Source organism: Corvus moneduloides, chromosome 5 (genome assembly GCF_009650955.1).
Source record: "Corvus moneduloides isolate bCorMon1 chromosome 5, bCorMon1.pri, whole genome shotgun sequence".
NCBI classification, from domain to species: Eukaryota; Metazoa; Chordata; class Aves; order Passeriformes; family Corvidae; genus Corvus; species Corvus moneduloides.
In genome coordinates, this window is record NC_045480.1 from 23,517,134 (window position 1) to 23,533,688 (window position 16,555).

At 38.0% G+C, this 16,555-nt stretch overlaps 1 protein-coding gene across 3 annotated transcripts in view; it reads right to left on the reverse strand.

Moving 5' to 3' along the window:
• The window catches only part of PDS5A (PDS5 cohesin associated factor A), a 92,226-nt gene that overhangs the window by 11,876 nt on the left and 63,795 nt on the right, over window positions 1-16,555 (reverse strand). The window contains exons 26-34 of one of the 3 annotated variants that reach the window (XM_032108656.1): window positions 16,154-16,268; window positions 12,961-13,093; window positions 12,227-12,346; window positions 11,025-11,087; window positions 6,972-7,111; window positions 5,810-5,915; window positions 2,989-3,341; window positions 1,790-1,940; window positions 10-1,209 (exon numbers count right to left, since the gene is read on the reverse strand). In XM_032108656.1, coding sequence (XP_031964547.1) covers window positions 1,174-1,209; window positions 1,790-1,940; window positions 2,989-3,341; window positions 5,810-5,915; window positions 6,972-7,111; window positions 11,025-11,087; window positions 12,227-12,346; window positions 12,961-13,093; window positions 16,154-16,268 — 1,217 coding nt within the window. In that variant the 3' untranslated portion in view covers window positions 10-1,173. Of the gene's footprint in view, window positions 1-9; window positions 1,210-1,789; window positions 1,941-2,988; window positions 3,342-5,809; window positions 5,916-6,971; window positions 7,112-11,024; window positions 11,088-12,226; window positions 12,347-12,960; window positions 13,094-16,153; window positions 16,269-16,555 lie in introns of those variants that run through there. The other 2 variants (XR_004240080.1, XM_032108657.1) reach the window with 2 other exon arrangements.

A 16,555-nucleotide genomic window follows, 5' to 3' on the forward strand; every position in this document is an offset into this window, starting at 1 on the left:
ACCACCATATGACACCTAGAAGCGTTTATTTTATGCAACGAACTTAAATATGATCATGTGTACATAAAAGTGTACACTGTATCTATGCTGAACAATGCCAGGAAACATAATATTGATGCAACAATCTTCTAAAATAAACATTAAAAAATGAGCCTGGACAGGAAGACAAAATGCAAAACAGACTTACTTCCAATCAGCACAATGCTTAAAATTGAGAGCAATCCTAAACATTTCCAACTTTCCTTACAAAGCTGCCAAAGTCCAACTATTTTTAAAAACTGATTTTTTTTTCTTTACATCAATAATAAAAATCTGGTGACAAACATTATAAAATCAAATGCTGGACTGTCTTTACTCCTTTAAAATTTAGAATATTCCAACAGAACCGCAGGAGTAAAAACACTTAAAAGTGATATATGTTTTTATAAAACAAACATCAATATGTACATTTATTGCAAATTATATTAAACTAAAATGGAGAGAAAATTAAAAAATGAAATGTCTACTTGCAAATTAATAATAATTTTAAGTGATTACTTTCCCACTCTGATAAAAATCAGAAAGCAACATTTATAAAATTGCCACCACATGACTTTTCATAGCAGGGAACTGAAATCTGTACATCTTATTTTTGCAGAAAAGTAGGCAGGCAGAAAGAATTATACATAAAACAGTCTCCAAAAGTAAAGCAAAAAATTTTTTTTGTGTTTTTTTTTTCCTCTAGTCTTGTTTAAAATCCATTCAGTAGACTTCTACCTTTTCTGTGAAACATGGGAATACCTGGCTCTAGGATCATGAATTTTAAATGTCAGTGTAAGGACCTTCTCTGACTTTCTTTAAAAAAAAATGCAGCATGAAAGTTAATGGTGTAAATACACTTTTAAACTCCAGAATGCAGGAACTGGAACCAAGTGTTAAGCAATTTGCTTAATTATTGACTTTTCATAAAAAAAGTCTCTGGGGAAATAAGTACAGATGCTTTTAGCCTCTTTCTCAAGAGTTTCTGCTTTACATTTCCATTGAGAAGGATTAATTTCATGTGAAAGGGAAGCATAGTTTTCCTTCTGGTTTCAGAGCTGAAAGCTGTGTGTTTTGAAGTAATTTCAGTTCCTGTACAGGAAATTTCTGAATCCTAGTTTTTGCAGAAGCTTGGAGCATGCCTTTATTTGGCCATCATTTCCTCCCTTTTCGAGCAAGTTTTCTTTTTACCTTTATGGGGGGAAAAAAGGAAATGAAAGTTAATCGTAAGGACATGGAAATTCCAAGTGATTCTGAATCAAAATCCTATTAAATATTGTTTACATTTCAGCTTTTACACTCTTTATACTGTGATTTTTCCAACTCCATCTCCATCTCATATCTTCTCAACAATTACATAATTAATTGAATACAACTGAATTTCCTTACTGTATAGCACAACTTCCTGAAAAACTTGAAAGTAACACAACTTGAGTTGTGCATTTCATAATTCCATAACTGAGTAATGTTTTTTCAGCATAAATATAAACAGTTATCCCCTGCTTTCACTGGAATCAGAGATTAAGAACAGTAACTTGATCTAGTTAACTGGAATTACCCAGGTTTATAAAAACAGCCCATTTTACTTTAGAATAGGCATTACTTCAAATATTTTCCAAGTACTTACAGTAACTTGTACATGTCTACTTAGAAGCAAAAAACCTATCAGACACAGTGTTTTTTACACACAAATTTCTTTGATTCCTTACTGTATAAACTGCAATAAAGAAGTAAAAAGAGAGAATTGTCCTATACAAGATGCCTGCTACACCTTAAGGAAGCCTCCCTCTGCTATCTCTGTATCCTCAGTATCTTCCTGGCTGCTCCCACAGGCCTTAAAAAGATCCATTGCATTCTGAGAGTATTCTGAACTTGAGTCTATCTCCAACAGTGAATCTCCATCACTTCCAAGCACCTGGCTTCTGAAAAACGTTAACAATGTTTTGGTATTTTGTCCAAGAAACACTGAGATATTACATATTTTAAAGATGCTATCTGATACAGTAGCTTATTAAAGGATATGGATAGTGCAATTTGTTCTGAAGACTTAAACAAGCATTGCAAAGCAGTACACAAGTATTACACTCTTGACAGACAGAACATTTTACTGGTCTATAAACCTTGCTCTAAGAAGGTAACTATTTTTGTTCAAAGTTCTTTGCAAGATCTTCAACTTACAAATCTCCAGAAAAACTATTCCAATGATTCTTTCTTCCTTTAGATTAATTTGTGATTCCTTAGAGCACACTGGTCTGCAGACCTTATTGCTCTACGACTTTGGACACTTTTGCATTAATTAGGTACCAGGTCCAGCAAAACAGACATCTCGTGTTTATGTGCATTATGAATTGCTTATATTGCAAACCAAGTCAGCACGTTTAAACACTAAAGTAGCCCGGATTATCATCCAAAAGCTGTTCTGTAGTTTACGAAGTTCCAAATGTTATTTTTCAGTTACTTAAAATAGATTACAGTACTGCTAATATTAAAACAAACACAGACCCAAAATAACCGAAAATAGTCAGAATTACAATTTTTCCTCTTAATTAAAGATAGTCAGTTTCCAAGCCTTTGCTACCAATGAAGTGAAGCACAGCACAGAACCCAAATGCCTGTGTGCCTGGGATTAATGAATGCACTGAAACAACCTCAACTCTTAGTTGTTTTACACAGCAATGCCAGGAAGGGAAATGAAGAGGCAACAGACATAAAGTAACATTTGGCGAAAACAGGTAAAGTTTATCCTGTTCTGACCAAAGAAATTCATTTCTCCAACACCAGCTACCCAGGTATTCACTTTGAAAAATAGAACTCAATGCAACATATGGTGGACCATGGCATCCACTGTGGTTTAGTTGTGCCCTTAACTATGCTAGGTCTGTTGTAATTGCAAATTCAGGGTCTGACTTTAGATAGGAAAGGACCACCGCCTCCCCCCCCATATTTTATTATTTATTTATTTATTTTTACCTCTGTAGATCAATTTGTCTCTGTGCTGCTGCTGGCTTTTTTGCTGTGTCTTGCTGTTTTGCTGCTTTGGCATTACCTGCCTCTAAACTCCCTGGACTTTCTTGATTGGCTGCTGCCCTCTTCCTTCCCCTGACAGGTGGTTTATTTGTTTCCTCGTTTTTTGCAGTGGTACCCTGAGGTTCCGGTTTGGTTGGTCGCCCTCTTCTGGTTTTTGCTGCCAGCGATGGGCCTGTTTCTTCTACACTTTTTTCTTCTGTTTTTTGATGAATATTCTCAGTTCCAGATGCTGTTGCTGTTCTTTTTTTCCCACGTTCAGTGCTATTTCCTTGTGTAGTCTGATCAGAATTAATCTCCTAGAAAATAAAAATCATGAATGTGAAGAAAAAAAGATTCCCAAAGGCAATCTCAAACGGTTACCTTCCTTCAAGAGAAATACGAGTTTTTAAAACTCTAAGTATTGTTACGAAAACACATCACGTGGTCTTAAACCTAGTAATAAGTTTTACTAAATGGGATTTTGAACCTCATCCTTGCAAAAATATTTTCTACATTGTGTGTAATGTTAATATCTGCACCCAATGTATCTTTTAGTTGTGTGGGACAGAGATTACAGTAAGACTAATTATTTCAGCTCCTCCCATGATGGTTTTTCTGGACAAGCTCCTTTTACTGTCTCTTTGTCAAATGACAGGAGAGGAGCAGAAGAGCTATTCCTATACAGCAATATTTACTATTTACTTCCACACATGCAAATCTTGAGACCAACATTCAGCGAAGGTGCTGTTTACCAAAGTCCTAAGTCCCAGTAAAGAAAAACCCAAGGCTTGTAGGGAATAAAGAAGTAAGACCACACCAAAGATGAAACTTGCTGGTTTTTTAAATTCTTTGTCATGTCTAAATAGGTATGGCCTACATGCATGTTTTTCTCAATACCCTGAACAAGGTAAAGAAGTGATTAAATACCATGAAGAGGTGTCTGTATATGTGAAACAGAAAGGTCAGCAGTGTACTTCTCTACACAGAGCAGTATTCATATGGAATCAAAGAGGAAGCAATTGGATGCTAAGCCTTCATTTCATCACTGACTTCCAAAGCAGTTGGGAGAAGGGGTAGAGAAAAGGATACTGAAGAAGCATGGCTGGGATGACTTAGTAATTTCAAACAAACCAATGTCACTATACTAAGTGCTGTATCTGAACCAAAGACTTATTTTGTTAAATACTCTACTATTATTTCTTATGTGTTCAAATGAGTCAGGCAATCTCTGTAATCTTTACTACTGTTCTAGCAGCTTCATAGCAGACACACGTGCTATTCATATGAACTTTACAGATATCCACTCTGAAATTTCAACTTCAAGAACCTAGAAAGCATTTTTTTAAAATTTACTTTTTATGTGCTTTGCCTAACTTTTCTATGTCACAATACAAATACAAAACACCTGCTTATTACTCTGATTTCATCTAATAAAAAGAGATTAAGCAGATACTTAACTTTTTAAAAATCATACAGCCTAAACCGTCTATGTATCCCTACATTATTACAAAAATCTGTTTTGAATCACAGAATCATCTAGGTTGGCAGTGATCTTTGAAAATCATTCTGTCAAATCTTCTGTTGGCAGTAGGGCCTCAGTGGTTATCCAGGGCCTTGAAAAGTCAAGCCATCAACAGTGATATTCCACCACTTTTCTGGACAGCCTGTTCCAGTGTTTAAATTTCTTCACAATGTAGATTTTTCTTTTTTTAGTATTTTTTTCTGCTTGCATCCAAACAGAATTTCCCCTGAAGCAACTTCTCCCACTAGCCTTTTTTCCTTCCAGCAAGCAGCCTTGAGAATACTTCCTTCCATCCATCTTTTCCATAAATACCTTTTAGATACTGAAAGACTGAATGATCCTCTCCAAGGCTTCTCTTCTCTAAGCTGAACAAACCCAATACTTCAAACCTTTCTTCACACAACAACTTCTCCACACCTTTATAATCTTGGTGCCTCCTGCAAGGCTCTCTCCAGTTTTTCAGTATCTGCATGAAACTGGGGAGGACACAGTATTCCAGGCATAGCCTAATGAATGCCAAATAGGCTGGAATAAACACATCCCTCAATCTGCTGACTACTCAGGACACAGCTTGCTGCCCTCACTGCTGCCAAGACACACAGCCAGCTCATGCTCTGTTGGTTGTTCACCGGGGATGGTCCCACAGGTCCTTCCCAGCCAGGCAAAGCCCAGCGTGCTGTACAGCTGTTTGAGTTTAATCTATCCCATGGGCAGGACTCAACTGTGTTAAAATTCATGCCATCGTATGTTTTGTAAGTTAAAAAATCATTATGATTTACACATGGTGTTCTCTCTTTAATGAAAGAGGGGAGAACCGTAAAATATATTTTTAATAGTTTAATTAAGATTTTAGTTGTGACAAAAATCCAAAAATTAGATGTTTATTTCATGCTATAGGACCACTTGACATTTTCTTGGCAGTAACTTCCATTAAAGCTTTTTACAGGTGTGAACTTCCACTCTAAATCCCAGCCTCACTGTTACTTATTTTAGAAAACGTGGAATAAAGGTGGGAGTAACCTTGGAATTTTAAAAAAGAAGGACGAAGGCCATTCAAATGAGCTCTATAAATTACTCTGGATAAAATAAACAGCAGTTTTGAAATTAAAGGGTCTTCTGTTAGGCTAGGAAGCTGATAGAACTGTATGAAATGAAACTGGATGTTACCATTTCCTCAGAGACTGCCCGCAGTGATGTGGACTGAAAAAAGGCCCAATGCCAAGTTTATTATAGACACACAGTCCATAAAATCCCTGGACATACCTTGTTTTTCACAGGTTCTGTCTTTGCTGGCGTGACTGAAATAATCCTCACAGGATTTTCATCATTTTCACTGACTCCGGTTTCTGATATATCTGAACTTTGTTCCCTGGGAGCATCATGGAAGACATAATAAAACAAAAATATACAGAAAATAAGAAAAATGTTTGGAATTATTGGGGGGGGGGGGGGGGGGGGGGAAGAAGCTGGGGGGAGGGGGGGGGGGGGTGGGAATCAACACAATAGGCTAAATTAGTTTAAAAACATTTGAATTTGGCAGAGTCCACACTTATATTTTCTTTCCCAGAACTGGGAAAGGTCTGAAAGGAATTGGCTGGTCATTGAGCCAAATCCCTTACCACAGTCACATCACCATATAATGCCTTTTGCAAACTTAAGACCAGAGCTGTAAAATAGGCTGTGTTCTTTTTCCAGATAGAACGAGCCAATACTGGAAAATGTGGTGAAGAATAGTAAACACCAATAATGACCAATCTTCATAGTTTTAAAAACAAAGTAACAAAAAAGAAAAAGCCAAGATTATTACAACTTGTATCATGCACACTTACAGAACAAATTCTCAACAGTTATACTTCCTTTTGGCCTTATGAAATTTAGCAACTAGAGTTAACTTTCTCTGCTTTCTTTAACCCTTTATTTTAGTCACATAATCAATTCTAAACCAAATTAAACAATACTAAAATCTGAAAGTGTAAACTGTTTCTCCAGATTTACAACAAATTTTAAAACTCTGGATCCATGTAAAAATAATGCTTGCTAGAAGAATCATTGAATATTATAATCATATGGTCCACCTTTCCATTGAGACCCTGGCCTGCTTCAACAAGCTTTTTTTATCATTCTTAATCTTATGTAGATCAGAATATTACATCTACATCAAAAAAGTTTCTTGTTTCCAATCAGGATTAATCCTAATTTATACATCCTAATATACATCAAAACATCAACTGCACAAACTGAACCAAAAAGCAAGTATGGAGATTTTACCTATTGAGAACTACTACATTTTTTAAAACCAGACAAAGTAAGGACACTCCTCAAACACATAAGCACACAGACTAAATCATCTCCTGTCCTAAAACTTGCAAGCACAGTGGAGAACATGAAGTAAAGAGCTGATGAAAGGTATTTTGAACTGCCGTACCTTGATCTGTTTCCTGCAGAAGAGCTCAACTCAGAGTTTACACTGCTTCCAGTCTCTGATCCTGTAGTTCTAATATATGGTCTCCTTCCAGTTGCAGATAATGGTTTGTTTACTGTACCTAATACACCGGTTGGTTTTGGCTAGAAAAAAATGTTTACATCTTAAAAAATGCAAACTTCAGATACATAATTTTACAAATATTTTCTTGAGTATTTTAAAATACTTTTTCTGGATTAACAGTCTTGATCACAATGCCATCAGTTTAGAGCAACAAACCTTATCTTTACTTAAAAAACACTGTTTAATCCTTTTACTTCTTGTCATTTAAGAGCACTTCATCAACTGCCCTTCTCTCTCTCTCTCATGCTTTGAAGGCACACTAGCTGGAGAAGTCTCAACAAAAGCCAAAACGTTAGGCAATATTAGAGTTGAGAGCCTCTGGGTAAGGATGAATGGGAAAGCAAATAAAGCAGATATTGTTGTGGGAGTCTACTATTGACCACCCAGCCAGGACACTACCAGCAATGAATAATTCTACAAGAAATTACAGGATCTTTCTGGATCAACTGCCCTTGGCCTTATGGACAACTCTGGCCCTGTATATGGGGACAGCAGACTTTAGATGCTGTAATACTTTTGGATGCTCTGGGAATCTACTTTTGAACGTACTGCAATCTATGAACGCTGGTCACTTTTTAAGAACCATCTCTTAAAAGCACAGGAGCAGGCAATCGCAAAGAGTAAGATGTCACACAAGTGAGACAGAAGTCCAGCCTGGCTGAGCAGGGATCTTCTTCTGGAACTTAGGCAGAAAAGGAAAGTATACAGTATTTGGAAGCAACAACAGACAACATGGCAGGGCTACAGGAACGGTGTTCACCACTGCAGGGAGAAAATTCATGTGGCCGAAGCTTGATTAGAGTTCAAGTTGGCCAGCACTATAAAGGTCACAAAAAGGGCTTTTTAAGATACGTCAAAAGCAAAAGGAGGATCAGAGATAACACTGGGCTGTTACTTGATGAGGCTGGTCACCTCACAATCAGGAGGTGACAAAGCAGAAACATTTAACCCCATCTTTTTCTCTGTCTTCAACCCCAGTGATGGGCCCTGGGACCCCCAGAGCCCTGTGTTAGAACACTATGTCTGGGGGGAATGATAACCCCATTTTCCTCAGCTGCTCCTCTTAAGACTTGTCCTCCAGACCCGACTCATCACTCATTTAGTTTTCCTTCTTTGGACATGCAGTAAACTCAGCTACTCAGTAAACTAAACAAATTGTTATATTAAAAGAATAATATGTTTAAGTAAATGCTATGCAGAATAGCACTAGGATGATGCAGTCACTGAACATTTGTCCAGTAACAAGCCATTTCTACAGAGATTGTTGCTTTTTTTTGCTGGCCAATATTTTCCAGCATCTGTAATATCTTTCTCCTGCCTGCTCCATCATAGCTTCCACACATGGGAATTATTTTTTCTTCTTGAGAATGTCTTAATTTGTTAACTTGGCCTCTAAGGAAATGTAAAATTACATGAAAAATGTGACATGCCAGCTACAAAAACTTCCTTGACTGCTCTCCAGTGACAAAATAAAAAACTTCCTGTTGCCTACTCAGCCTGAGCACATAGGTCAAGTCATCAGCCACAGCAAGATCTAAAATGTTGTAACTGTATCAGAGAACCCCGAAGAGATATGTTTACTTCTAAACCACCTTTCTGCATATAACTATATAAATATAATATAAAAATACGTAATAAATATATAACAGTTCATTTAAAACTCAATCTGGCCACTGCAAAGGAAGATAATAAAAAGTGTTTTTACAAATACACTGACAACAAATGGAGGGCCAAGGAAAATCTCAATGCTTTACTGGGCATGGAGGGGAACATTGTAACCAAGGACAAGGAAAAAGCTGAAAGACTTAATGCCTTCCTTGTCTCTTCTTTAACAGAAAGGTCAGTTACACTCAGGCTACCCAGCCCCTGAAGTCATAGACAGGGACATGGAGCAGAATGGATCTGCTGCAATCCCAGAGGAAGTAGTAAGTGGCCTGATGAGCCACTCAGACACTCACAAGTCTATGGGGCTGGATGGGATCCCCCTGAGGGTGCTGAGGGGGGCTGGTGGAAGAGCTCACCAAGCCACTCCATCATTTTCCTGGTTAACTGCAGAGGTCTCAGATGACTGGAGGTTGGCCACTGCAATGCCAATCTACAAAAAGGCCAGAAGGAGGATCTGGGAGATCTACAGGGCTGTCAGCCTGACCTTGGTGGCCAGGAAGGTTATGGTTAATCTGTTGGTTGAGTGAGATCACATGGCGTGTACAGGACAACCAGGGTATCAGGCCCAAACAGCATGGATTTAGGAAAGATGGGTCCTGCTTGACCAACCTGATCTCCTTTTATGACCAGATGACCCACCTAGTGGAGGAGGGAAAGGCTGTGGATGTAGCCTACCTGGACTTCACTAAAGCTTTTAATATTGTCCCCCAAGGCATCCTCTCAGAGAAGCTTGCAGCACATGGTTTGCACTCTTCACTGGGTTAAGAAGTGGCTGGGTGGTCAGGTCCAGAGAGTGGTGGTAAAGGGTGCCACATCCAGCAGTGGCTGGTCACCATTGGTGTTCCCAAGGGAGCAGTGTTAGGGCCAGTCCTGTTTAGTATCTCTACTGATGATCTAGAGGAGGGGATTCAGTGCCCCCTCAGTCCATTCATAGATGATACCAAGTGGGTGGCAGTACTCTCTGCTGGAGGGCAGAAGGCTCTACAGAAGGACCTGGACAGGACAGACTGATGGGCCAAGGCCAGTGCTATGAGGTTCAACAAGGCCCACTGCCAGGTCCTGCACTTGGGTCACAACAACCCCAGGCAGTGCTACAGACTGGGGCAGAGTGGCTGGAAAGCTGCTCAGCAGAAAAGGACCTGGGAGTGCTGGTGAACAGCTGCTGAACATGAGCCAGCTGTGCCCAGGTGGCCAAGAAGGCCAATGGCACCTGGCCTGTGTCAGCAATAGTGTGGCCAGCAGGACCAGGGCAGTGACTGTCTCTCTCTACTCAGCACTGGCGAGGCCACACCTTGAATTCTGTTTCGGATTCTGGGTCCCTCACTGCAGGGACACTGAGGTGCTGGAGTGGGTCCAGAGAAGGGCAACAGAGCTGGGGAAAGATCTGCAGCAAAAGTCTTATGAAGAGCAGCTGAGGGAGCTGGGGGTGTTTAAAACTCTCTACAACTGCCTGAATGGAGATTGTAGCCAGGTGGGGATTGGCCTCTTCTCCCAGGCAGCAAAAGACAGGGAAGAGGAAATGGCCTCAAGCTGTGCCAGGGAAGGTTCAGGCTGAAAATCAGGAAGAATTTCTTCACTGGAAGGACTGTTAGGCATTGGAATAGACTGGCCAGGGACATGGTGGAGTCACCATCACTGGAAGTATTCAAGAAATACTCAACATGGCATTTAGTGCTGTGGTTAGCTGCTATGGCGGTATTTGGTCAATGGCTGTAATCGATGATTTTGGAGGTCTTTTCCAGCCTTAATGATTCTGTGATATTTCCTACTGTTGTATTGAACCTAACTCTGCATTACATTTTGGAAAGCCTCTCCCAGAGGTGCTTTGCTTTGCAAATACAGGATGTTAGAATCATAGAATATCTCCAGTTGGAAGGGACTCCCTGAAATAGAATGAGATGTTCAAAAGAACATAGACATTTGCAGCTGAATTTAACAGCATTACCAGCAATATTAAAAATGTCACAACTGAAAATTTAAGATCTCCAATGCTAGTGTTGCCACAATTCTCTATATGCATCATAACTTTATGCCAAGCTTATTTCAGTAATGGAAGAAACTGTAATCAAGAACCTGTACAGATAACAATATTGGTGTTGTGTATTCATCAGGTAGTATGTTCAAGGAATTAATTATATGTCATCAAATAAAAGAGTCAAAAATTACTGTACATGAGCTCTTAATATAATTTTTAAACCATGACAGTCCAGAACATTTTAAAAATCACAAGTAATATTCAAAGACTTGCAACTTGTCAAAATACAGTACCTTTCCTGTCAAAAGAAGAACCCTTGTCTCTTCTGAAATGTAATTCCTGTCATTGCAGAAATCCTGTATAAAAGTAAAAATTAGTTTGTGTTTGATGTCTCAATCTCACCTTTTTTCTTATATGCAACCAACTTCTCAAATTAGATGCAACTATTAAGTGTTACACATATTTCACACCATGCAACCTGCTGACCAAGGAGTCAATCTAATAAAGATAGGTGAAACTAGTATTTTGGTGGAGATCTGCAGTGAGCATTACTGAATGACAGTATGCCATACCTGAAATTGGGATGAACATTTTTCCTTCTATTGTGACATGAATTGTTTCAAAATGATGCAAAACTGCTCTCCCTATTTGTTCACTTGCACATTTTTAATGGGAAATCTTAACAAAGGAAAGGAGGTGCCATTTTCTCTAAACAAGTTGAAAGTTGCTACCTTTGCCACTCAGAGTATTAGAATTTACACAGGCTGAAATCCTGTAACTGAAAAAGGTAGCTACCACAGACACCAGCTCACTGTTACATGGCATCTGCCATTTCACAATTAAATAGGAAACCAAATCTTGCTTAAACAAACTCTGGAAAGGCAATTAACACTCTAAGGTACTGAAAAAATGTCAGCCAGTACATTCTCCAGGACAACCAAAACATCAGGTCTGGTCCAGAGAATTACTTGTGCTCCCTTTACACTTTTCAGAACTTTGTCTCTTGGAGAGCAGTAGTGCCACTGCTGACAGCAGAGCTGTACTCACCAAGGCGATTACTAGGCAATAAGAGGACCAGCTTGTACAGCCAGCAGAACAGCTGAACAACTACTGACAGACAGAAACATACCACAGGTAACGTAAAATAATGTTCCCTTTTTTTGGTCTGATTTGCATTCTAATACAGAAATACAGTCAGAAAATATATATACATATTCTCATATATTCAGATGCACTTGTAAAACACACTAAAGAAATAATTCAGCAATACATGCTAGCATATCAGTATTAATTTCAATTAGCTCTCACCTTGTTACAAGCACTCCTGTCACGTGTTCATAATACATAGATAGCACAGCATAGAGCTGACAAAAATTAATTGCTGACAATAAAAGATGCATTTTCCCACTCATTATCTTACGGAGATAACCAGCTCTCAATCAAAAAAAAAATGCATTTCCCCTTACTACTTTGGGAATAAAATTAACAAATTTACCTTTTCAGGTTGTGTAAAAAATTTGGTTGGCAATACAGGGTCCTTGGGTGAATCTGCATTGCACAAAGCACTTTTGCTGTTGATTACACATAGTGCTACATCACATACTGTGTAAAGTTTCTAGAGAAAAAAAAAAGAAAAGCATGCTTTAGTAATTACTGTTTTTACAGCGTAGAAAGAACGCAGTACTTTAGAAAGTTTAAACTATGCATTTAAATAACCACCACTAAGGACATACTTTGTAATTATATCATTAACCATACTGCTGGGTCTTAAAACACACAGAGAAGTCCTCATTTTTCATATGATACTATTTATAAAAACTAGTAATACTTTACATGACTATGCTGTACAATTCAACCTCTTGCTCAATCAAATCACCTTAAATGGTTTCTCATCTCTGCTAGAAACTAATGGGTTTAACAGCAGCTGTATAATGCAGTATTTCCACCCCCAACAGCAGAAGATACTTATGTCAGGAAACTAGGCAGGAGTTGTTAAAATAAGGCAGGCAGTAACAGGAATATTTTTTAAAATTGTAGGTATTATGTACTGGCTGAGGTCAGCAAGGTTTTGTAAGAATGAGATTGGAAACGCACAGACAGTGCTTGCAATTAGCAGTCTCTCTAAAAAACCATAAAAATGTCAGAGCTAGTTCTTTCAGACTTTCTGCAAATCCTGCTTGTGAAACCCTCAGCTCATCACCCAGCACTAATCTCAACTGCATTTCTTACTTCATTGGCCTTTGGCTCATCAGGAGACTGAGCATCTCGGGTAAGCTTGATGTTTTCTGACATCTTTTTCATGAAGGCATGGCTATTGTTTTCGTTCTTTGTCATTAAAACTTCAAGCATGAACCACAGGCACCTAAAAAGCCATAAAACCACAAGCAATTACACTCCAGCTTTCATACTACAGCTCCTACATACAGCAAAGCTTTACGAAATTTTCTTAACTGTACTAGCTTTTTCTTAAGAAACCAAAATCAATTTGAAGACATAAACAGGTAACATCATATAATGGTGTAAACAGAGTCTAGAGCTTTACAACACAGAGTCTTAACTGTACTCCTTGGAGTAAACCTGCCAAATTAGTGTGCTTATTATTACATCTGTAAATACTGCCCAGCCAATCAACTTTTTCTCTCCCATACATGAATAGAAGCAGGAATTCTGGTGCTATCATCACCCAAATGAAATTCTGTAATCACTAAGGCACTATGTCCCTGTCAACAATGTACCATGAGCACACTCAAGGCAGGCTTAAACAAATCATGCTGCTGCTAGACAGTTACCCACACAAGATGGATTAATACTGCAGTTCAAATAGGAGAGGAGATCCAAAAAGCAGGTCAGATTCAGACAAAAATTCTCCCAGGTAAAACATAATGAAATTAGCTTTCCTAGGTTTCTTTCTTTAAATCTAGCTTATTTATAGTGAGAATACATTTTATTTTGACTGAAAGTTTGTTTTAAAATTTTTTCAATTATGATATAAAGCACAACTGGTTCATCCATGCTGTCACCTGCTATCAAGATCCACAGCTGCATATGGTTAGAGGGTTAACAGTCACAATATGATAAAATAGTACTTAGTTGTAAAGACATATGGGTGGCTCTGAGAAATGCAGGCTTTGCCAGTAGCTAATTTAATTCTGAAGCTTTGGAAGAGAGATTATTTCATAGAAAGAGATAATAAAACTCAAGAAAAACAGGATGACTGAACATTAGAATTCCCTGTTCACAAAAGCCCCAATCTTCTTAGCTGATCCAAACTGTAATGAAAGAGATGAAGGGACATTTCTCTCAAAAGCTCAGAGGCTCGTGCATCAAAATACTTAAAAAGCTATCTGATGTTCAAGAAACTGTCACTAATCTGACTTGCATCCAAGAGCTACAAAGGCTATAGTAAATCAATCTGTTAGACAGATTTACATCCATCTATCCACTATTTTCAAGAACTTGAATAGGATGAATGCAGGACAAGTAACATACCACCCTGGCCCAAGTTCTGCAAAATCCAGCGTCACCCAAAGATTACTACTTAGAACACATTATACTCTGGTAATTCCAGTTAACTCATATTCAGTATCTTGACTTTCTCATTAAATCAGCAAATTACATAAATAATTATCAACTCTGAACAAGACCTGCCCAAAACAGCAGTGGGATTTTATATAAAAAAAAATAATATGCACCTAGAGGAACACAGTCACATAAAATCACTCTTTGTATCCATTTCAGTAATTTCAGAATATGAATTAGGAAGAGAGACACACTTGAGACAGTATCAAGATAAAAAACAACCAACCCCAAACATACCTCTGCAGGATAAGCTTAAAAAACTTCATCAGTAAGTATCACAGATTATGGTTCAGGAACTGTTAAGTATGCATTTACTGCACATCACTGTATCTAGGCCACGTGAACCAAAACGAACTAGGGAGAAACCTACAAAACACACTGCAAAGCCTGTTTTTCCAACTTTGCAAGCATCTCTGTTAACACTTTAAAGTGAACACTAAGACACTCAGAGCTGTTAGAAGAAACACTGAATCACATTGAATAGAAAATCTCATATCTCAGGAGACTCTTCAGAGAAGTATTCCTGCCAAAATTCCCCTACAGAGTATTTCTTTGTTTGGAGCAGTCCTTTCTGGCTAGTTCAGCCAGTCTGTGACAAACATGAGGGAGGAAATTCGACAACAAAGAAAAGCTATACAAGGAGCGTCCAAAAAAGCTCTGCACACTAGAAAGTGCTTCTCAAAGAAAGTATTAACTCAGTGACTGAAAATCAGAACTTGTTCCCATGCATTTTGGATAAAGCACATGCTGTAGAATGCTTTCAGATGTTGCCAGGAACAGGAAGTCCTGGGACAAAATGTAGATTTGTTGATCAGGTAAAAAATCTTCACTGACTTCAGGTCTGACCAGGTGTGAATCAAGTAATTCAGAAATCAGAGCACACCACGCTTTACATTTAGAGAAAGAATCAGACTTGGACTGTCGTAAGTGAAGGTGCAAAAAGAATTAAGATCTGAACCAGCTTATTGGTGCCAAAAAAGAAGTGCTTTTTGGATGATGTATGTTGCAGTATGTGGTTATAAATGCCTAATACAAAACCAACAAAGCTCAGTTTCATCAAAAATTAATACAACGAAAAACCAAAATACTAAAACCAGAGCTGTGTGGTGGGAGAGACAACATGCTTGAACAATTTTTAAGTGTTAACTATATTTTAAAATTTTTAAATTCATTGCAAGATGTAAGGAGAAAAAGACGTTATAATTAAGATGTGAAATATTATTTGAGGCACAGAAGAAGGTCTGAATCTGGAAACAAGCTCCTGCCAAGTATGACAATATTGTGTACAGTAATCTGTGCTGAATACATTAACAAGTACTAAGCCTGCACCGCTGATGTACAGTGCAAATGGTAAGTCAGCAGCAAACTTAGAATGAATTCTAGTAGGCTTGCATAGGAAGGGGAAAATAAGTTTCCAGTGAGGCAGGACTTACCCAGCCTCACTGTTTTCGAGCCTTGGAGAAATGCTCTATTTTACAAGTTCCAAAATATTTGAACTAACATTACTTGACATCCTATAAATATTCCGAGGCACAAAGACAAGACTCTAAAATCCTTACTTACTTCAAAAGAAGCATACACAACTCACTAATTTGGTATACTACAGTATGACCTACAGGTTACCATTTGGGCTTTCAGAGTATACTGCTAAGCAGTTGTTGATGCCTTCTTCCCATGATTAAAGTGTTCCATATTTCCATTTTTTCCATTTATTGGTTTGCAAGATACTGTTGATAAAACAAATTTTTCTTCTTCCTAATTAGTTTTTTCCTCTTCCTAATCACTTTCTTTCCAAGTGCAGAAAATTCTCAGCATAAGAATTCTAGAATCACTTGACACTTACTCTTTGACATCACGAAGCTGATCAACATCCTGAGGTTTTGTGAAATCTGGATCATGTGCCAGTAAGTGAATCATATATGGTACCACATATTCAGGCAGCAAGGACAGCAATTTTTCTACAGTGACAAAGACAACAAAAAATCGCTTCTATATTACACACATACATCATAAGAAAAACTTTTTCAAAGTATAACTTTTTCAAACACTAAATGTAAAATTTTGATGTGCATTTTCTTCCTACAAATTTTATTTTTAATGAATCATTAAAAATAAATGAACAGGTTTTACTACTACAAAACAACTTGGTCTTGCTTCAGGAAGAAGGTCATAAAGCCTAAAAATATCAGGACACAAATTTTTTTTTGAGCACAATAACTACAACCATAAGAGCACTGTATTTTAC